The sequence below is a fragment of the Equus przewalskii genome, chromosome 20, assembly GCF_037783145.1.
Source record: "Equus przewalskii isolate Varuska chromosome 20, EquPr2, whole genome shotgun sequence".
In the NCBI taxonomy this organism is placed as follows: domain Eukaryota; kingdom Metazoa; phylum Chordata; class Mammalia; order Perissodactyla; family Equidae; genus Equus; species Equus przewalskii.
In genome coordinates this window covers 22,937,706-22,961,291 of record NC_091850.1, presented here as the reverse complement: position 1 = coordinate 22,961,291, position 23,586 = coordinate 22,937,706, and the positions used below count along the sequence as shown (strand labels likewise).

At 41.5% G+C, this 23,586-nt stretch overlaps 1 protein-coding gene across 6 annotated transcripts in view; it reads right to left on the bottom strand.

Moving 5' to 3' along the window:
• Positions 1 to 23,586, bottom strand: part of PAIP1 (poly(A) binding protein interacting protein 1) — a 45,553-nt gene that overhangs the window by 16,618 nt on the left and 5,349 nt on the right. Inside the window, exons 2-6 of one of the 6 annotated variants that reach the window (XM_070587617.1) lie at positions 13,195 to 13,335; positions 11,653 to 11,814; positions 11,190 to 11,287; positions 9,347 to 9,516; positions 1,977 to 2,162 (exon numbers count right to left, since the gene is read on the bottom strand). In XM_070587617.1, coding sequence (XP_070443718.1) covers positions 1,977 to 2,162; positions 9,347 to 9,516; positions 11,190 to 11,217 — 384 coding nt within the window. In that variant the 5' untranslated portion in view covers positions 11,218 to 11,287; positions 11,653 to 11,814; positions 13,195 to 13,335. Of the gene's footprint in view, positions 1 to 1,976; positions 2,163 to 9,346; positions 9,517 to 10,074; positions 11,128 to 11,189; positions 11,288 to 11,652; positions 11,815 to 13,194; positions 13,336 to 23,586 lie in introns of those variants that run through there. The other 5 variants (XM_008541400.2, XM_070587618.1, XM_070587619.1 and 2 more) reach the window with 5 other exon arrangements.

The following is a 23,586-nucleotide window of genomic DNA, read 5'->3' as shown; positions in this document are numbered from 1 at the left end:
ATTGCCTGGCATGTAGTAAGTACTTTATAATTATTAGGTCTTTTTATTTCTGATTATTTTCTTGCTCACATGGGACCCTGTACACCATCATCTGGATGATCCACTTGGCCTCTCCTATAAAATTCCCCATTTCCTAGTTCCCACGTCTTCTTTCTTAGCTTAATTCCTCTTTTTGGTGGAATACCTCCTTCAATAACTTCTCAAGGGTTACAATAAAACTTCAAACTGGCTACTCAGAAAAAGATCTAGATAGTCTAATTTTTTTAGATTTTTAAGCAATATTTTTAGCCTCCTTCCATCCTTATCCAGAACCTTTTGGAGATTCTGTATTATAAATCAGGGTGATTCTCAGCTTTCTCCACTGTCTTGGAATTCAACTTTTTTAGACCTGCCAAGTCATTTATCACTCACTCTCCTGCTTTCTAGTCTCCAAAACTGGTACTTCTATCTCCTTTCCCCATCTCAGTCCTCACAGGCGTCTGGCTTTTTAAATTAAATTTTTAATTTGCCATTTGTTTTTCTTCTTAGAACAGGCCTTCTTCTGTTAGTTGCTGTGAGTAAATTCTCTCAATGAAACTTGAGAAATGTTGGTAAATCTGTGTATCACTGACCCCAGAATGTTAAAACTTAAAATACTGAGTACATACAGTCATGCATGGCTTAACAACAGGGATACATTCTGAGAAGTGTGCTGTTAGGCAATTTTGTCTTTGTGCGATCATCATAGAGTGTACTTACACAAACCTAGATGGCATAGCCTTCTACACACCTAGGCTCTATGGCACTAATCTTATGGGACCACTGTTGTATACGCTGCGCATGACTGTATGTGAGGAATTGGCTTTGAGACAATCACAGAAACTGCAGTTTGTCAGGCTACAGTCCTTCTGTCCAGCCATGAAGAACTATAATCAGGCAGCCTACTGAAGAGCTGAAACCAAACAGAAGAGAAACCAGAAAGCAATAAGTATAATTCTTCCATTTTCTCTCATTTTTCTCTTCAACCCATTTAGAAGCCGAGAGTAGGTATCAGGACAAATGCAGCAGTTCTATCTTCCTAAGATCTCAGGCATTTCTGGAAATCTGAGAGTTGGTTAGGTAATACTGGGGTTCAGTAAGAATACAGAACAAATCAGAAAAGTAGTCAAATGAAACACCAGGCAAAAGAAAAATCAACCTGCTATCACAATCACTCTTCCATACATTCCAAGTTTGAGTTGCTCTACCAGCAATGAACTAAAGAATACTAAAGGTTATAGGTCTGTTCATATCCTACTCTGTTTTTGGCCAGTCTCACACACTGACCTTAAACTTGTCTTCAAAGTCCAGTGTTTATTTTTCTCCCTAAAAATAGCATTAATGTGTCAATGACCAATATGCTAGGATCAAAACTAAACTTTGTGTGAAGAAACAATCTACACTGACATTTGACTTTCAAGGAATAAGGAATTAAGATGTAAATCCTTGACAATCTTAAAGTGAAGACAAGCAGAAATGTTAAGACTCAAGACAGGGTGTTTTGTGGTCCTTTTTTGTTTTTCCCCAAGACATTTATGAGGCAGGAAAGTTCTCTCATGTTTTTTTCTCCCCTAATCCAATAATGGTATATAATTTAACATCCAGGAGAAAAGAAATGCAGTCTTTTTTGTGTACTGTTAATCTCACATCCTATAAAACAGAGCGGAGTGGAAAAAAGGTATGATACTTATGTAGCTTTCCTCATAGATGCCCAAAGCTCCTTCCAACGGCCTGGACAGAGCCATGGCTACACAGGTGAATCTGAGGTCTGGCTCCAGCCCTGGATCCCTAACTATAGGAATTTTACACAGCAGAGACTTAAAAGCTCCTATGAACCATAAAGAGCTAACAAGTGTGGAGGCAGGTGAACATGAACCTGGCCTCCCTCAAAGAGCAGCCACCATCCCTGGGCTTCAAGGAAGCCACCTGATGATCACTCCGTGCTATAGCCAACCTACCTGTTGATAGATGAGTTCCACAAGTTCTTGCAAAGCATCATCTGTTGTAACCCAGCCATTCAGGGTCTCTGCAAACTGCTCAATTTCAGTTTCAAAACTGCCAGGCTGCTCTGTAAGATGATTCAAGAAATCCTGAACATATTCTGATAGAGTGGGATAATCCTCACAACCATCCTCATAGGATTCCTATAGATCAGAAGGTAAAAAAATAAATAAAAATGAAGCAGTTTCAAGTTGGGATGTCTCTAGCACAAATAATTTTTTTTAAGGATCCTTCACATGATAAAATTTGTTATTTTCCTCAATAAAATTAAGTCCACTGAGCTATCCTTCTTCCTTGCCCAATGGCTAAAATGTTGTAACAGAAGGGCTCCATCTCACGGGGTAGGGAATTGTCATCTTATCCCTGGCAGATCTACGAAATGGCTGAGAAATAAAGTTTAAACCAATATATCACTATAATACCAATAACAAAATTAAGATTTTAATGTATTTACTTTACAATAAGATCTAGGATTTGCTTCAAAATGGGAGGGGAGCAGAGGCCAAGGATATGGAAACAAGAATGGCCACATGTAGCTAACTGTTGAGACTACGGTGATTCATTATACCATTCTCAATGTTCTTGTAGATAGTGGACATTTTCTATATTGAAAAGAAGAAAGCTAGTAGGGCTGTCATTTGCCAATCCCCAAGGACAGGAAATATATATGGTTAAGTGACTATAAAATTTCATCATATTGTACAGTGGTAGGAGACTTTTTGGCTGCTATATCCAAGTTTCTAGCCAATCTTGATAGCAGCAGTAATTTCCAACTAAGGTCTCCACCACTATCACCTTTGGAAGTTCCCAACCTTTTAATAAATGGCAGGAGGCTGAGCAGGATGAGTACTGCAAAAAGTATCAGATCACAGTTATCAACCCTTACACTCGCAGTGCCTGGAGTACCCTCCAAAGCATTCTGAAGTTTACTTAACAGTTATGATTTAATAATATATTGCGTGATGAAATTTACCCCTCCCCAAAAGGAGTCAAATGAGGAACCACATGAAAGAATTATGACTGCACTATAGAAGCATTTTATGAAGGGGTCACATTCTAAAGTCAGGGAATCCATATAGGGGGGAAAAACCCCACATCTAGTCAAAATTCCTTTTAGGAAAGCTCCATGTTGGAGATAACATACAATCTTAGTGGAAAGACTGACACAGCCAGTGGTTCCTCTGTTGTTGGTGCTGACCACTATTTCTTCAGCTGACCACAAGTTAGAGGCCATGTTGCATGATTTTTATATATTTCTAGACACTAAAGTGATACTTAACATGACAAGTTTCATGTACTATGAGAGGCACTCAGAAAATAAGACCAGCTGCAGGAATAGCAGATTCATGCACCCATATCATGCTCATACAGCGTTCACTGAGCAGAAGAGCGGGGAAACGCTCACACATTAAATGTTTGTCTGATCACACAACTGAATCCAAATTAAATTACTGTAAGATAAAGGTACTAATGCTGATGAAACTCAAATTTATGAACCATACACATTACAGCTGTGTGACTGAGGATTAAACCAGTTAATGAGTTAAGTGAGTTAATGAGTAAACGCCCCTGGACCAGTGACTAGCACACAGTAAGGCACTAAGTGTTCAATAAATAAATTTTTAAATTTCTAGGAAAATAGTGAAACATATCCCAAATGCAACAGCCATGTTCTCAAACCTAAAGGGGCTACAGTGTAGAAGCTTCCAAAAACAGAATAAAAGCTATACTTCTTGGTACCTAGGATGGTACTCTAACTGATTAATTCATCAACAAGCTAAAAGCCACCAAGTGTGTATATGTTATTCACTCCAAATCGTTTGAGTATTGAGTGCTTACTAAGTGCCAAAGACTGTTCTAGGTGCTGGAAGTACTATCATGCCATGAATACAGGAGACAAAGTCCTCCTCTCATGGAGCTTATATTCCATAATGGAAGACATTATTCGGACGCTGAGACATAGTATGGAAAAAATGGTCAGGGAAGGATTCTGAAGAGTTAACATCTAAACTGCAACAGAAAGAAAAAAAAAAATCCAGCCATGCAAATACCTTAGGGAAGATATTCTATGCAGTGGGCATAAGAAGCATATAGGCCCCAACGAGATAGCTGCTTGCCTGATACCTTTGAGAAAGAAAGGCCAGAACAAAGAAATTGACGATGGGGCAGTAGCTAATGAGATCAATGAGGCAGACAGGGAGATCATGTAGGATCTTGGGGACCATAGTGAGGACACTGGCTCAAAAGGCAGTAGGAAAGCCATGGCGGGTGGAGTTGGGGGTGAAAGACTGCTGGGGTGGGTTTGAACAAGGAAGGACCACGTGCCAACTTAAGTAATTCGTGCATAGTCACACAGCTAGTTAGAAGAACTGAGCGCAGAACAAATCCTGTACTTTTTAACTTCTATGCTATACTCCAAATAACCAAAGGCTTAACGCTCAACTCTGAGATACATACAAGGATATTCATTGCCAAAGATTCATCTTAACAATCCATCAACAAGGAACTGGTGAAATATGTTACCTTATACCTGTATAATGGAATATCACATAGTCACTTAAGAAAACAAGATATATTTACGTGTACCAATACAGAAATATTGCCAATACAGTGTGTTAAATGAAAAGAGAATACAGAACCATATTTTAGTACAATTTAATTTTTAAAAAAAGATTTATAGGCAATGAAAATTTCTGGAAAGATAGAGAAGGAATAATAGTAGTTACCTCTGGAGTGAAGAAATGTTCATATTATAAATACTGACCCTTTATTATAAAATTGTGAAAGCAGTTAAGAATTATAAATGCATACATTAATATACTTAATGTCAACCACACGTGTGAATTTTACAATTAAAAACTAGTTTAAGTTTTTGATATATAGTTTAGTTTTACACACTTGTAGCATCCTATAAATGATAATGAAAAGCAGGAAGTCTACAGGTCCCAGCTGAAGGTGTTAATTTCCTGTTTCTATCAAATGTGATTCATTGTGGTAAAACGCGGTTTAGAACACTGGTTTCAGTCTTTTTTTTTTTCCTTCAAATTAGCAAACTCTCTTTTAAGAAAATCTGAAGCCCAAAAGTAAAAAGGGAACATAGAGCTGCTCTGAATACAGCAGAACAGGGGATTCAGAGCCTGTCGTTTTAAGAAAAGAGAAGGCAAAGAACATCCTGAACAGATACACACTCCAATGTGTTTGAATCAAAGCTTGCATTAGTTCTCTAGTACCAGATTTTTAATTTCCTCAGTTTTCAATGTGGAGTCAAATGTCTTCCACGCTGAGAAATATTTAAGTTTTATTTATTTTTCTTAGAAAGAATTCTGTAACGAGATTAGGAGGGACAGCAATCAGAAAACTCACTTTTCACGGTAGGTACTTTGACTACACCGGTGGGATGAAAACCTAATCTAAAACAGTGGGACCAAAAGAAAACTGATCACTCAGATGATGGAATAATTAAGACTACTTTAACTGGATTGAAGGTGGGCAAGAGGGTGAAAGAGAAAGAGGAGTCAATATACCATCAAGCGTTTAGCCTGAGCAGCTGGTTAGAATATAAAAACATAAGAGGTATGCAGAAGATAAACTCTTTTTTAATCTTTGAGTTTGAATGTGAGATCCTCATGAAGAGGTCAAAGAAATGGAGACACAAGCCTGGAACTCAGAGGAAGAATTAGATTTCCAAGTTGTCAGCAGATAGGCAGGCAATGGTCAGATTCTAGGGGACCGGTAGGATCAAACGAGGTAATAAAATGGAGAAAAGACAGAACCTCAGCGATTACAGGGTGAGGGAAGAAGGAATGATCTGCAAGTTGGAAGGATAAAGGAAGAGTACTGCCACAGAAGCCAAAGGAAAAGGTAAATGGGAAGAGGTGCTCATGATATCAAACGCCACAGAACAATTTCGTAGGTTGAAATCTGGGAGAAGAGTGGTTGCAGAGTCTGGGAGTGAAGGAGACTATACACAGAGAGGGAAAAATTAAAACGAAAATTAGTATCTTAAATATTCAGTTCTTATAAAAATAAGAGGAACTTCTGAAAGACTGAAAGGTACCCTTGGCACCTGGTGCAGGACCTGGCACACTGGGACTTGTTAAACCTTACATGTCATACTGTGGTCAACAAAGTCTACTAAGATGAGGGTTAAGAGGACATTTTAAAACCCAAAGAGCAGCAGTAACTGTCGCAAAAACAGCATCAATACAATTAGTGGGATTGGTCTCCAGAGGTCTGAACAGTCAGTGAGAAGTTCAGTAGTACCAACAGTGAATAATTTTACACCTTGGAGAACGTTATCACTGAAAGGCAGAAGAAAAACTGGGCAGTAACTTCAAGGAGGATGTTTTTAGAAAAAAGCTGGGATTTTTGTGTGTGGGGGGGGGAATTTTGTCTCTTAAATGCTTTTTAAGTTCCTAGGTGGAATTTCTGGTTCTGTGATTAAATGTTTAGGATGTGATAGTTACTCTGAGAAGAAGTAATGGCCAGGAATAGATGGATATAGCAGCTCACTGGTAAGAAGGCATACAAAGCAGGAAATTCTGGCAGTGAGATTAGAGGAAAGATTGAAGGGCTTGCAGTTGTAGAAGGGTTAAGAAAACAGCCAAGGACTATTATCAAGGCTTTTAGAAAAGGCATGCATTCTTGAGAGCAGATCCAGCTCAAGCAATAGATTTTTACATGTATTAACAAAAGCAGACTCAAGGAGCTTCTGGAAACCAAGCCAGGAGACCACTAGAAAAGAGGCTCCACAAAGGCAGGAATTTTTGTTGATTTGTTCACTGCTGTATCCTCTGTGCTTGACTCATGTTAAGTATCCAACTATTTGTTGAATGAGTGAGTGAATGTAGCTAACTTTTGATTACGGTTACTATGAGGAAAAGTTTCCCTCACAATAACATTTTATCACAAGAGTCAGGAAAAACAAAGATACTGCTCTTCTGTGAAGTGGATTGAGAAAAACTCAGCCGGGGTGAAAGGGTAAAGGAGTAAGGCCAGAGAATGTACCAGAGCAGGGCTAGCAAGTTTGAATGCTTATAGAATACAGGTGGATTACAAACGAATGAAGTAAACCAGTGAGCAAATTAGAGCTCACACACTCCATCTAAAGGGGCTGCCTCTCTTCAGCTCCCGCCAATTTTTTGCTCTATCAAAATAACAGTCCAGTATGGCCAGATCTTAGGATTTCAAGAGAAACCAGAAAATTCAGATTTGCAGTATCTAACTTAAGCGCTGGCAACTTATTAAAAGAAAAAAAATAAGACAAAAAACTCTGAGGGCCAAAGATACACCTGGAGGCCACATGTGAGCCACAGGCCTGCAATCTGTTCTGGAGACTTGAGCACAGAAGAAGCCGACCTACTGGAAGATACCAAGGAATGCCTAAAAGATGACAGTGGCTCAAAGTAGTGGACTAACATGGCTCAATTCACTGCTCTATAGCCCAGGACTCACTTGAAGTATGTTGGTACAGAACTGTGGAAAAAACTGCATCCCTCCCCCATCATAAAATTGCCCAAGTCAACAGGGACGCAGACAAATGGGGAACTGTTTGTGGCTGTTAGAAGGCAAGTATCCTCAAGAGTTTATTCAATTACTCACAGCTCTCCAATGGTTCCTTTCTTCTCTGAGCCAAATACTATCTTCTGGCACGAACCCAAGCAGTTCTCACTTCTACCTTCTATGACTGATGGCTCTTTTCACCCAAAATCAACTGTTCTTCCTGCTATGACTATACTTTCCCTTTTCAGGCCGAAAGCTTTTTCCCAAAAAGTCCAAGCTGCATGGAATTTCTAAAATATGGAATACAGCTTTTCTATACTTTTTCTATCAAATATGGAGGAAAAACCAAAAAAAAAAAAAAAAAGAGTAACAAAAAAGGTTTGCCACCATTAGTTATCAGGTAAATACAAATTAAAACCATAACTAGATACCACACACTCACTGAATGGCTCAACTTAAACAGAAAATACCAAGTGGTGACAAGGAAGTAGAGCAAGTGGAAATCACACAGTCCTCAGAGAGTACACTGCGACAGTCTCTTCGGAAAACTATCTGGCAAGTTTCTACTAAAGCTGGCTACACTCTGTCCCAGCAATTCCACTTCTAGGTATAGACCAACTGAAACAAGGGCAGATAGCCACCAAGACAAGGAAAAGAAGAGCAATCCTACTCAAAATAGCCCCAAAGGAGAAGCCACCCAATGTTCATCAACAAACGGGACTGTGGTTCACACAACAGAATGCTATGAGAATAAGACACCTCCAATTACATGCTACCACATGGATCAACTCTGATGATGAATCAAAGTGAGAAACAAAAATAATATATTCTGTATGACTCCATTTATATAAACTTTGAAAACAGGCAAAATTATCGTTAAGTCAAAACAGTGGTTACCCTTGGAGAGCGGTAATGATTAGAAGGGACAGAAGGGGCTTTAAGGACGTTGCTAACGCTTCTTTTCTTGATTTGGATGCTGGTTGCCTGAGTGTTCACTCTACAAAACTCTGAGCTAACCTTTATGTACACTATTCTATGTTATGTATGTCAGTAAAACTAAGAATATAGGACATGTTAAAGTATTATCAATCATTTCTTCAGACTGTTTCCTATCCCATTTATCTATAATTAATTGCTATACATTTACCTAGAACAGATTCTTTTCTAAATATTCCAATTGTGCTTTGTGTTTTCTCCTGCTATTTAAGCGTGACCAATTTTTAAAATTCTTATAATATTGACAAAGGTTAATCTGGAAGTTTAAAAGTTCTTTATACCTATGTAAACACTTTATCAAAACCCCTACAACATTTCTGCATAACAATAGTTAATGAGAACCAGAAAGACTTCTCTTTTAATATAACAGAGCCCAGATGTGTACTTCTCAGCGTTCAAAAACCTACCTCAATTAGTCTGCAGCAAAACAACTCTTTAATTTACTGTAAAGCTACCAATGAATATTCAGCCATCTTGCTAAAATCAAATTGAAAATCAACTTTGCCAGGCCACTATTCTACAGGCAGGCTGTCCATAAAGTATGGACACATTTTAGTTTATTAGCCTAGAGATATTCCATACATGGTGGAAATACAGCAGTGAACAAAACAAACAAGAATGTCTACTCCCAAGCTCACATTCTGAATATAACTTTTAATAACTACAAAATATAATCCTGAGTCAGTTTTGTTTTCTCATGAGCTCAATGAATTCATAATAAAATGTTTTTACGTCTAGTACAGAAAGCATTAATCAGCATACTCTGATTAATGAAGTAACACTTTTCCAGTAATACTAAACTGGAGTTGTAGTAAAAGGGTGTACTTACTGCATAATTAGAAGAATAACCTGATGGGTAAAATTCAGGGGCGTTCACAGACAGCTTAGACATTAATACAGGAGCAACAACCACCTGGGGTTTGGCCATTGCTGACTCCGAGTTCTGCTGTGGGACAGTATCCTGTGAAATAGGTGGAGCTCTCAGGGGCCTCGCTTGTTCTGCGAAAGGAAAAAAAGGGGTGTTAGAGGCGTTCACGCCTTTGTGCAACAACTTACTATATACTGAAAAGCCATCTAAGAGGGGCCGGCTTTTAGGAGTTCAACAAGGACCATCACGAAATTTAAGGTTGTCGCCAGGATATGTACCAAAAGCCTGCAAAAAGGAACAATAGACTTGCTTTTAACTCATTTCTGAACACACCTCCCTCCCAAGTGAATGCCTGTGGGCTTTTTTTTTTCTTCGTTTTTTAAGGAGTCGGTTAAAGAGGTGGTCGCTCGCCCAAAGGTCTCCCCTTTCCAGCGCTGGGGAGGGGGCGGCGATTTGGACTTCCTCCCGGGACAGCACAACTCCGAGACCGCGCGGGGGACCCTCCCCCGCCGGGGCGCACAAAGGATTCCAGCAGCCCCTTCCAAACCCGTTCCGGGCCCGCCTCCACCCCCCCAACCTGGCCCCGCGGGCAACGCTTTCGGGGAGCCGGGGCCAAGGAGGAGCCAGCGCGCCGGCCCTCGGCGGAAGCGCTGGCCCAGGAGGACGGGGTCCCCACAGCGGCTCCGTACCTGGGAGCGCCCCGGGCCGCGGAGGCCGCTGGGGGCCGGCGGGGACCTCGCACTGGGCCCCTGGCGGCGGGGCCGTCCTGGGCTGGCGCAGCGGCGGCGGCTGCAGGAAGCCCGGGGCTTTGGGCTGCGGCGGCGGCGGGTGCCGCGGCCGCTCAGCAGGCCCCGCTCCGTTCGGGAAACCGCCGCCCTCAGGCCCGCCCCCTCCGCGGCCCAGGCCCCGGCTCCGGCCCCGACCAGCACCTGGGGCCCGATCGAAACCGTCCGACATGCTCCTCCTCCGCCTCCTCCGGGGGCCGCGGCCGCTGCGCTGGGGAGGACGCGGGGGGAGGCGCCGCGGGCCGGCTCTCGCAGCCGCGCTCACTCGGGCCTCATGGAGGAGGAGGGCGGCGGGCCCCCGCTCGGCTCCTCCGCGCTTCGGGCAGAGCGGGCGGCAGCTGGAGCCCCCGCCGAAGCCGCCGCTCCACAGTGCCCGCCCCCCGGCTCCCCTCCACTTGCCGATTCTCCCCGAAAACCCGGCTCCCCGCCTCCGGCGCGGCGGGGACGAAGGCGGGTCACAGCGGCCCCCCGCGGCCCGGAGGCCCCGGGCGCGCCCGCCGCGGCGGCTCCGCTCGTTCACCGCGGGCTGGCAACCGCGGCCCAGCAGGCCGCCGCACGAGCGGCGTCTCCGTGACTTGGCGGCCCTGCCCGCCACCGGGGCCGGGCGGGGGGCAGAGAGCAGCGCTTACCCGAGGCGGGCGCAACCTACGCGGTGGGTCTCAGGAGAGACTGGCGAGACTGACCGTTGGTGCCGGGAAAATAAAAGTACGGGGGGAGGGGGCGTGGAGCCGCGCCGCGGTGCGCGGACGCACACCCCCGTGGGCGCGCAGGTGTGATCAATGCCCGGCGTGGAGCGCGCCCCGAGGACTGGGCGCGAAGGGGTCCTCGGGAAGCAGCTCTGCCGCCTGCTTCCTTAGAGCCGGAGAGGGGAGTGGAAACTGACTCGAAAGACTCCCCCCTCCCCGCGCCCTTTTCAATTCGCGGTAGCTGTTTATCACGGCAGGTCACAACTACCGTGACCAAGCTTCAGTTTCTTCCCTTTTCTCTTCCCCTCCCGGAATTTTAGGAAAATACACTACCTTTCAATGAAACGCCCCTCTTTCTCATCTTCTACCAGTGCTGTCCATAACAATAGTGCGAGCCACAAATGCAAGCCACTTATGTAATTATAAATTTTCTAGAAGACAAATGAGAGTAAAAGAAGGTGAAATTAATTTTAATTCTAATATATTTTACTTAAATATATCCAAAATGGTATCATTTTGACGTGTAATTAATATTAAAATATTGAGATATTGTCTTCTTTTCATAGTAATTAAAATCCAACGTGTATTTTACACTTTCGGCACATCTCAAGTGGGATGAGGCACATTTCAAGTGGTCTATAGCCACATGTGACTAGTGGCTGCCTCATTGCACGGCAAAGTTGTAGATATTATTTAGGTGTAAATTGTTGTGTTTGTCAGGCCTGACAGAGTTAAAGCCAAATGAAGGATGAATATAAGTAATGAAAAGAATAGGAAAAAAAATTGATTTCTTTACTGTTAGATTGAAACATCTTCCCAAATTCTGATTGTGGCCCTGTATTTTAAGCAGTTCTTAATGTTTTTTCAGTCTTGTCATCTTGAGAATCATTTCAATTAGGAACAAAAACTCTTGTTAATCATTTTCTCTTCTTGTCAATACAGAAAATAACATCTTCACCTAAACAAATGAGAAAAAATGGCTTTAATGAGGGCAATCATGAATAAATGATTCATGCTGTTGATGATTGGCAAAAATAATGAAGTCAGGGAAGGAAGCCAGCAAAGAAGAAAGAAGATAGGATTCAAAGTAGGCTGGAGCTTGGTTTGGATCCTGGCTTTGACCCTTAAATGCCTGTGTGATCTTGAGTAAGGAATTTAGCTTTTCTGACCCTCAGTTTCCTCATCTAAAAAATAATAAGTATGTTGTAGCACTGAGTATATATTACAAAGACAAGATTACAATTTAAAAATTAGATAAGGTAATGTTCATAACATTAAAATCTATTCTTTCATGTAGTCATCAATCTCTTCTTGCCTGGACTTTTCTGTTATATAGGAAAAGCCACAAACTGTATGCTGAACAAACGTGAGAGAGAGTTATCCTGTGTGTTCCACTGAAGTAGATGGCCCACTCCTGTCACAAACTTTTTTTCCCCTTAGAACTTTTATGGTGGATAGCACCTTTTCTACACCTGAGACTTTCTTATCTGAGGATAAGGCTATTGTGCATCCATGGTGACATCAGGGAGTCCTTACAACTTCCTTTTGTTAGATAAGTTAGATAATTGAGATGTCATCCTTTGTCTTCTCATTTGCTACTAGGTAACTTTAGCCTTATGACATATAAAAGTGGACTTGGGGATAACATGAATGGATTTATATTCATGATAATAACAATAGCTAATATTTGTTGCCAGCTACTGTTCCACAAGCTTAACTTTTATCGTTTGATTCAATCCTCACATCCTATAAAGTAGACATTCCAATTGTCCCCATTTTACAGAAAAGGTGCTAAGATATTATGGGGGCTCAAATCTATCTGGGGACCATTATAGGGCTAACTGGCAGATGTTAGGTATTGTAAAATGCCAAGGGGCCACACACAAACACACACACACACACAAATGTAAGCACCATGTGGGACTCTGAAGAGAATCATCAAACGAGCTCCTCCTCCACATTTACACCTTTGTTATTGATTTATGGTGAAAGGAAAGTAGGAGGACTAAATTCTGAGAGGTTGGAAAATGTGTTGTAACATGGGAAAAGGACCTGCTCTGAACTACGGAAAAGATTTGTTTCTTTAAGTTGGGCTCGAAAGATCTTTTCCAGGAAGACTTCCACAAGCTCCCTAGTCTTCGATTTCCTCCTTTGTGATAGTTGCATCTTGGAAAAACTGTGACTTGGCGCTTAGTGTGCTGGATTGTTAACATTTGATTTAACTGTCTCCTCCACTAAGCAAGCCTTCTCAAGGCAGAGGACACCTTTTAATCTCTACACTTTTACATTTTAGCTCAGTACTTGGTACATAATACGCTTTTAACATAATTGGACTCACCTGCAATACTCCTGCTTTTCGTTGGGTCACCAGTATAATGAGGGTAAAGAAGACTGGTTTTCAGAAACCTTGAAGAACTTATTGACTTCGAGATCGTCATTGGACCATATGGGGATAGACAGTGCAGGCTTTCAGGTCCAGCTAAGAGGAAAAAGTTTCCATAAATATGGGGGAAATATTTGCAAAGCACATGCTGACAAAAGATTTGTTTCTAGAACACATGAAAAAGTCTCAAAACTCAACTTGGAAAGAATAATCCAGTTAGAAAACGGACAAAATACATGAACAGAGGTTTCACTGATGAGAATGTACAGATGGCATTTAAACCCGTGAAAGAAAGTGTTCAACATCATTAGCCATTAGGTAAATGAAAATTAAAACCCCAGTGAGATTTCACCATCATCTTATCAGAATGGCTCAAATAGAAAATAGTGACGACACCAAATGCTTGCAAGGATGTGGAGAAACTAGAAACTGAGTCACTCAAACTTTGCTGGCGGGAATGTAAAATGATGTAATCACTCTAGAAAATAGTTTGGCAATTTCCTTAAAAATTATACATGTAACTACTATGCAACCCCAAAATTGCACTCCTGGGCATTTGTGACGGTTAATTTTATGTGTCAGTTTAGTCCATGAGATGCCCAGATATCTGGTTAAACATTATTTCTGCATGTGTCTATGGGGGTGTTCCTGGAAGAGATTAGCATTTGAATTGGTGGACTGAGTAAAGCAGATGGCCCTCCCCAATGTGGGTGGGCATCACCTAATCCATTGAGGGCCTGAAGAGAACAAAAAGGAAGAGAAAAGGAGCATTTCATCTCCCTGCTTGATTTGCTAAGCTGGGAAATTGGTCTTCTCCTGGCCTTGGACCAGGGCTTTCACCACTGGTGTTCTGGTTCTCAGGCCTCCAGATTGAGACTGGAACTACACCACTAGCTTTCCTGAGTCTCCAGCTTACAGACAGCAAATCATTAGACTTCTCTGTCTCCATAACCACGTAACCCAATTCCTCATAATAAATCATATATATATATAATGTATATATATTTAACTCATTACTTCTGTTTCCCTGGAGAACTCTGAGACAGAAATTGGTACTGAGAAGTGGGGTGCTGCTGTGACAAATATCTGAAAAAATGTGGACGTAGTTTGGAAGCAGTTAATGGGTAGAGGCTGGTAGTGTTTTCTGGTGCATGCTAGAAAAAGCTGACATTGCATGAAGGGACTGCTAAGGTAATTCTGGTGAGAGCTCAGGAAGAAAAGGGAGCTGTAGAGAAAACTTCCATCTTCTTTGTCGACAAAAATAATCCATAACCAATCTGTAAATGAAAATTTGGCTGAGTTTATTCTGAGCTTAAATCTTAGGATTATAACCCGGGAGAGTCTTTCCACAAGGGAACAGAGCACTCCAAAGAAGTGGGGGTACACAGGGTGGTTATATAACCTCAAAGAGGGTGTTTCACATATGATTGAAATGTCCCTCCCACAATAGTCACAAGATTGCCCTGTCAGCACAGCGCTTGATGGACACAGCAGGTAGCAGGAGGCAAGTCTATTGTCTCGAGCTGGGCGGTCACCGGTGAGCTGAGCGCAGCAATCAGTTTCTAGCCTAAGGAAAGATACTTAATCCTTAAGGAGATGCCAACATTGGGAGGGGGAGGGAAGTTGCACCTTTATCTCAAGGGCCTTTGCTCTTGCCATAGGGAATCTCTAAAGCAGATATACAATGCATGCTCAACGGCCTCGGTCAGGCCCTTTTGGAAAGACAAGGTCAGGCCGAATTAGGTTTACACCAAATGGCTTCCTCATATACTCCTATTGCTTGCCATTTTTATTTGTCATCTTAGAGATGATAAATAATCATGTATAGAATGTTGGTAGAAATATGGACGGTAAAGGCCATTCTGACTTGGTCTCAGACAGAAATGAGGACCATGCTGGACCTTGAGGGTATTAGGCTAAGCAAAATAAGTCAGAGGGAGAAAGTCAAATACCGTATAATCTCACTCATAAGTAGAAGATAAAAACAACAACAAACAATCACATAGAGACAGAGATTAGATGGGTGGTTACCGGAGGGGAAGTGGGGAGGGAGGAGGGCGAAAGGGATGATTACGCACATGTGTGTGGTGATGCATTGTAATTAGTCTTTGGGTGGTAAACATGGTGTAATCTACATAGGAATCGAAATATAATGCTGTATGCCTGAAATTTATATAGTGTTGTAAACCAATGTTACAACCAAAAAATAAAATAAAAAAGTGAAATACAGTGCAGACATTAAAAATACTGAAACAGATTTATCTCTACTGACTTGGAATGCCCTTCAGATACATTAAATAGAAAAATCAGGTTACGAGACATTAGGTGCAATATAATCTCACTTTGGTAAATATGTGTTTATAAATGTATCAAAGCCATGGAGAGAGAGGTTAAGTGCACAGACTTGGAGCCAGAACATCGGGGTTCCACGACCTGGTTCTGCCACTTCCCAGCTGCAGAGTCTTGAACCAGAAGCTGAACTTCACTGATGAATTGGAGATAATCTTTGTACCCACCTCAGAAGATTGCTGTGAGAGTGAACTTCCTTAATACATGTAAAATTCTCCAAGCACTTGGTAATCACTCAAGAAATGACAGCTCTATCCGTACCAGAGAGAGAATGAGAAAGTTCACATCACAAATCCAACAGTGGTTACTCTCTGTGTCCTGTGATTACTCACAAATTTCATTTATTAATTTATACATTTTGTATATTTAAAATTTATAATCAGAAAGAGATAATACACAGCATAAAAATTAAAAGTATATAATTCTAAAAAAAAAAGAAATGAGGACGATGTTATTGGACAATGGAGAAAAAGCTGTCAGACTTCGAATGTATGGGACAGGATGATAAACTATTCAACTGTGAATTTGTGCTATTCTTCAAGAAAGGGGATGAATGGCCCCCAAAAGTGATTCAGAGGTCATCAGGGCCACCACCTTGGTTTCAACAGGCCAGACAACCTCCAACCAAAGCCATGGGGACAGTGCTGCTCAGAGCTTTTGGAGTATGATCCCCTGCCTGGCAGAGCCCTGGAGATGCAACCCCCACAAGATGTGGAGTGGCATCCTTTGGCACTCCAGTGGGCCTGGAGGGCAGACCATATAGCCAAGGAGGATTATTCTCAAGTCTTAAGATATCATGGAATTTGCCTCGCCAGGTTTTGGATTTGCTTGGGCCCATCTCCCCTTCTTTCTTTTCTATTCTCCCTTTTGGAATGAGAATGTCTATCCTATGCCTGTCCCACCACTGTAGTTTGTAAACACATAACTTAGCTGGTTTCACCAGTTCACAACTGGAGAGGAATTTTGCCTCAGGATGAATTGTACCTTAAATCTCATCCATATGTGATTTAGGTGACATTTAGATGAGATTTTGGATTTCAGATTTTAGAGTTGATACTGGAATGAGTTAAGACTTTTGGGGCTGGTAGGAGGAATGAATGTATTTGCATGCAAGAAGGACATGAATTTTGGGGGCCAGGGGCAGAATGCAATGGACTAAATGTGTCCTATCCAAACTTGTATGTAGAAGCCCTAATCCCCAATAGGCAGGGTCTTTGGAAGGTAATTAGGTTTAGACGAGGTCATTAGGATGGAGCCTCCATAATGGGATTCATGCCCTTATAAGAAGAGGAAGAGACCAGAGTCCTCTTTGCACCATGTGAGGACATAATAAGAAGATGGCCATCTGCAAACCAGGAAGAGGGACCTCACCAGAACCTGCCCAGCCTGGCACCCTGATTTTGTACTTCCCAGCCACCAGAACTGTGAGAAATAAATTTGTTGTTTAAACCACCCAGTCTACAGTATTTTCTTAAAGCAGCCCAAACTAGGCATTTATGCCCGAGAAATGAAGATTTATGTTCACACAGAAACCTGTAACCCAAATTTTTACAGCAGATTCATTCATAATAGCCCCAACTTGGAAACAGCCCAGGTGTTCTTTAAGGGATGAATCGTCTAACTGTGGTACATTCATACCACAGAATACTACTCAGCAAGAAAAAGGAACAACTACTGATACACACAACTTTGACAGCTCTCAAGGGAATTATGCTGAGAAGAAAAAAAGCCAATCTCAAAAGGTTATTATATGATTCCACTTACACAACCTTCAAATGGCAAAATTATAGAGATGGAGAACAGATTAGTGGTTGCCAGGGGTTAAGGAGGGGGTGAGTTTTGGAGGGAAGTAGGTATGGCTATTGAAAGGTAGGTACAATGAGGAATCCTTGAGATGGAACTATTTTTTTCTTGACTGTGGTGGTGGTCACATGAATCTACACATGTGATAAAATTGCATAGAACTAAATACATGCATTGGGGGGGGGCATGCACACACAAGTGCATGTAAAACTAACGTAGGTGGATTGTATATTGCCAATTTCCTGGCTGTATTGCAGTTGTACAAGCTGTTATCATCAGGGGAAACTGGGTGAAGGGTAAACAACATCTGTCTGTATTATTTATTACAACTGCATGTGAATCTACGTTGATTCTAAATAAAAAGTTTTAAAAACCAAACGCATATACATAAGCCTTGTTCCATCTTGTTCCATCACTCTCAACCATTTCCTAGCTAGTTCAGTTCACTCCTCTCCACCCAAATCATCACAGCAACTTTCACATCATTATAAATTAGTGGGGGCATCATTAAGAGAGAGAAGAAGAATTAGCTGATGTGTTTGTTCTCTTGGGTCTCATTGTGTAAATTGTCTTCCTCTCCTGGTCTCTTGGGCCTGCTATGAATTATAGCCCCAGCCAGTCAGCACTTGATTCCCATCTGGGTTAGGGCTCCAAAACATCTTTGTGTCTGAGAGCCAGGAGTGCTGCTGGGGCTGTCCCCAACATCTAGTGTGCTTACTTGTTTAATGTTAATCTCTTAGCTGGACTATAAACTCCACCAGGATAGAAATTCATTCATTCACTCATCCATTCATTCGATAAATATTTATTGCATGTCTACTCTGTGCCAAACACTGTTCTAGGTGCTGAGGATATGCAGGGCCTTGAGATTACTAGGTGTGAGGTGTATGAGACCAGAAGCAAGAAGACTTGTTTGGTGGCCATAGCAGAAATTCTGGCAAAAAATGGTGGTGGCTACTAAGGTAGTGGGAGTGGGGTTGGAGAGAAGGGTCAAATTCAAGAGATATTTAGGAAGAAGTTGACAGATGTATGTGAGGCTTAATGAGAGGCTAGAGATAAGGTCGACTCCCAGGATTCCGACTTCATTGCCTCAGTCCCTAAGAATGGATACACCATAGTGGGGCAGACTCTCACTAATTCCATTTTGGACATTTCATTTGGCACCTGGAGCAACCAAGTGGAATTGTTCAGTGGACAGTTAAGTTATGGAGTGGGAGTTCAGAAGAGTGTTGCCTAGAGTTAGAGATTTGAGAGCTGAAGCTACAGGATGAAGTGAGATTTCTTAGGAAAAGGGTATAGAGGCAGAAGAGAAAGAGAAGCACCAAGTTTAATGGCTGAGTTAAAGACGAGGAATCTGTTTACTCTGTTTACATAGGACTAAAACTGAGAGAAGCCAGTGGGGAATAGAAGGTTAAAGAGGGTGAGCCCAAGAGTGTCAAATGTTGCAGAGATGTTAAATACGAGTAGGAGTCTAAAGAATCTATGAAAGTGCACCATTTTCTGAGCTTGAGCACTCTATACACCTTGGCGGGTGTGTCCTGCCTGAGCCATTACACAACTAAATGAACAACTGCCTCTGGGAAACAAGTCCTCCTTCACCATGCAACATTCTGCATTCTGATCATAATTTGACTATCTGCCTAAATTTGCATTTTGAGAGGAACAATAGCAATCATAATAATAGCTAATATTTAGCACTTACTATAGTCCAAGTAAACATTTTACATGAATTATTTAATTGTCTCATTTAATCTTTAAAACAACCCTCTGAGGTGGGTACTATTACTTACCCCATTTTGTAGATTTAAATACTGAGGTTCAGAGAGGTTACTAGACTTGCCCAAGATGACATAAATAGTTAGCAACTCAGTTCTGTTAAGTTCAGAGTCTACAAGCTGAAACAATATGCTGCACTTTGTCTCTGGAATCAGTGGGACATGCTGATGCAAACCTTCTACTCTCCTTGAGCTATATTTCTCACTAAAAATTAATAAATGGGCATTCCAATGATATTAACAATTGGAATAATATAGATTTGTGAGTGATTTGGGTGCAAACAATTGTGAGTATCAGGAAGTATAGACAGCTCTGAGCTTGATGGGGAAATAAATGGGAGAGATATGGAAAGTTTGCAAGACAAGTGTATTGAAGACGTTTTTGTTGTTATTATAGTTTTTTTAAAAGGTGGGAGGAACATGAGTTTGTTTGCTAAAGACAGTGAGGCGAGGGAACATGTCAGGGAAAAGGGGGAAAATTAGGGGAATAAAGGACCAGAGGAGGCGGTGGAACATAAATTCAGAGTACAGGTGGCAGGAATAACTTTGGATGGGAGAAAAGCTTTCACTAAAAAAAGGAAGGAGCCGCAGACAAATTACAGGAGGGGGAGGGTGCTGGAAACTTAAGATGACCTCCGTGTTCTCAGTAAAAGAGAGGAAATGTCTTTGCTGTGAGGGTGGGAAATGGTTGCAAAAGCTGCTCTGGGAGAGGAAGCTGATGGGGGAGTGGATGTGCATAGGAGAACTGCTGGGGGGTTCAGAAAGTCCCACTGAGGTTGGAGACCAGGGACATGTAGAGGTAACACTGAACAATTCTGTGACTTTTCTCTTGACAACCTGGTGTAGGAACTGAGAAACCTGTTAGTGGAAGTGTAATTTCATTATGAAGTTAAGGCAGAAGAGTAAAGACAAAGAGGCTAAGAGGCTGTTCATGGTTTAAGCTAGATAGAGAAAGGGTTGATGACAAAAGATAAGTGATAGATTGGAAGGAAAAGGAGGATGAAGAGACAGAAGTAAGGGAATTGGAAAGGAAGAAAGCAGTGGTGAGCGCATGAGATATCGGAGTTGAACATTTTAGAGTTCTGAGTGAATAATACGACATGCAATATTCTACTAACTGCACAATTCAACTAATTGAACTGAAGTGCTTGCTGGCCAGTAGCAAGGTAATGTAATAGCTGGAAATGCTCTTTTCAGAGTCTAAATTTGGCATTTGAAAGACAATTAGGAACATCAATGTTTAATGTACAAATATCAAGTAAGAGGTCTTTTGCTACTGGTGCGTTCTGTTTCTCTCTCTGGCACAATCTATTCACTGCCCTTTTTGTTGGCGTGAGGTCAAAAGCCAGTATCTTCTTCCTGTTTCAACTCCTACAGGGCACTCACAATGTTTTTCTTTGTTTTAACAAATATTTGTTGGCTGCCTAATAAATCCAGACAGTCTGTTAGGTGTTCATGACATGTCAATGGATAAGATAAAATATGTCCTGAAGAAGCTTACGCTTAAGTGCAGCAATCAGACAAATAGGCAGTAATAAGGCAGAATGATACACACTATAATTATGTTAAAACTTGGGTCTTAGGGGAGGTTACCTAACTCAACCTTGGGTGGTCAGGAAAGGCTTGTGAGAAGGTCTTATCTCAAATGAAATGAAGTAGTAGGTGTAATTCAGGCAAGTCAGTGGGGAGGGGGAAATGAGAGGGCCTCTTGATGTTCAGAGAGGCATCTCTCTCTTTGAAGGGGCCTCTGTTTTCCTTACTTCTCTTGGTACCTTCATTCCCAGAGTTCAGTCATCTTAGCATCCCCTACCTGGAGGATACTCTTCCCCACCGGGAATCACTGGATTTAGAGTCCAGAAGGTCTACATTTAAGTCTCAGCAATATCTATTGATGTGACTTTAGATGTGTCAGTTAACCTCAAGCCAGTTTCTTATCTTAAAACAGGAATAACAATACTACTTCAGAATTATTGAAATAATCCAATGAAGAAATACATGGGAAAGTGCTGTGTAAAATATTACGCAAATTTTAACTCTCCTTAGTGTCCTAAGGTGGCATGCCAAATGCTTTTGTACTCTTTTTTTTTAAAGATTGGCACCTGAGCTAACAACTGTTGCCAATCTTCTCTCTTTTTTTTTTCCTGCTTTATCTCCTCAAATCGCGCCCCCCACCCCACATGGTTGTATATCTTAGTTGCAGGTCCTTCTAGTTGTGGCGTGTGGGATGCCGCCTCAACGTGGCCTGACGAGCGGTGCCATGTCCGTGCCCAGGATCCGAACCAGCGAAACCCTGGGCCACCACAGCGGAGCACGTGAACCCAACCACTCGGCCACGGGGCCAGCCCGCTTTTGTACTCTTGAGCCCATTATGGAGATTAAGAAACAAAGAACCCCTAATCATCACTATGGATTTATACATACTTTTCAGGTTTGCCAAGTTTAAGCTCTGAAATGAATTTTTCCTTGAAGCTACTTAAAGTGTTTGAGGTAATGCTGTAAATTATTGTAATTGTGTCCTCTACTCAAAAGCCACAACAGAGAAGATGTGGCAGCTAAAATATCACCTAGCAGTAGAGTGAGCAATGCAATCCTTAGAGTACCTTGGCCATTCTAGGGAGAAAAAGATCAGTAGAGAGGGGAATTTGACCATTAGCAGACCTAATAGGACTGGAAATGCTGACTACAGGTGAGATGGGATGGGAGGAGGAAGAAAAAATCTTTACCCCCAAACTTAGGAGGTATCTTGAACCACCAACATTTGCTTTCTCTACTTCAGAAAAGCCCCACTGTGTGAAAAACCATTTCATGGAATTGGTTTCTTGTTCCATGGGCAAACTCATTTGACAAACCCATGACACAGGGAAAGAGGCCCTTAGGAATGCTGATTCTAATGAGTTGAATCCATGGTACTTCTATCCTTTACATTATAGGAGTGGGCAGACTTTGTCTCAGTACAACTACAATAGTTAATGTTAAATTTTTCTTTCTAGTTTTACTAGAAAAATTGCAAAAATTCAGCTAATTTGAAAGAATTTTATATACTCACTTGTATATCCACCACCTAGATTCTACCATTGACATTTTACTATACTTGCCAGGTTTCTTTTTTAAATTAAATATTTTACTTTCAGATGATTGTTGATTCACATGCAGCTGTAAGAAATAATACAGAGGGAACATCTGTACTCTTTACCTAGTTTCCCCAGTGGTAACATCCTGCAAAACTATACTACAGTGTCACAATCAGGATATTGACTGATACCATGAAGATACAGAACATTTCCATCATCACAAAAATCTCTCCGGTTGCCCTTTTATAGTCACATCCACCCTCACCTCCTTAAGCTCTAGAAACTAGTAATCTAGTCTCTATTCCATAATTTTGTTATTTCAAGAATGTTGGGGGCCGGCCCGGTGGTGCAGCAGTTAAGTTCGCACATTCTGCTTCTCGGCAGCCCGAGGTTCGCAGGTTCGGATCCCGGGTGCAGACATGGCACTGCTTGGCAAAAAGCCATGCTGCGGTAGGCGTCCCACATATAAAGTAGAGGAAGATGGGCATGGATGTTAGCTCAGGGCCAGTCTTCCTCAGCAAAAAGAGGAGGATTGGCAGTAGTTAGCTCAGGGCTAATCTTCCTCAAAAAAAAAAAAAAGAATGTTATATAAATGGAATCATAGAGCATGTAACCTTTTGAGATTGGCTTTTTTTCTCTCAGCATAATTCTCTGGAGATTCTTCCAAGTTGTTGTGTATATCAACAGTTCATTCCTTTTCATTGCTTAGAAGTATTCCATTTTAAGGATGTACAACAACAATCTGTTCAACCATTCGCCTGTTGAAGGACTTCTGGGTTATTTTCAGTTTGGGGCTTCTATGAATAAAGCTACTATGAACATTCATGTATGGGTTTTTGCGTGAACATAAGTGTTCAGTTCTCTGGGAGAACTGCCCAGGAGTATAACTGCTGGGTCATATGGTAGTTGCATGTTTAGTTTTTTAAGAAACCACCAAACTGGTTTCCAGAGTGACTAGTACAATTTTACATCCCCATCAGCCATGTATGAGTGATCCAGCTTCTCCCCATAATTGCCAGTATTTGGTATTGTCACTATGTTTTATTTCAGACATTCTTATAGATGTGTAGTGATATCTCATTGTGGTTTTAATTTTCATTTACTTAATGACTAATGATATTGAACATCTTTTCACGTGCTTATATTCGTCTTCAGTAAAATATGTCTTTTGCCCATTTTCTATTTGAATTTTTTTTAAGTGGTTGAGTTTTGAGACTTCTTTATGTATTCTAAATACAAGTCCTTTGTAGAAATGTGTTTTGCAAATATTTTCTCCCAGTCTGTAGCTTGTCTTTTTACCCTCTTAACCAGGTCTTCCACAGAGCTAAAGGTTTTTATTTTGATGAGGC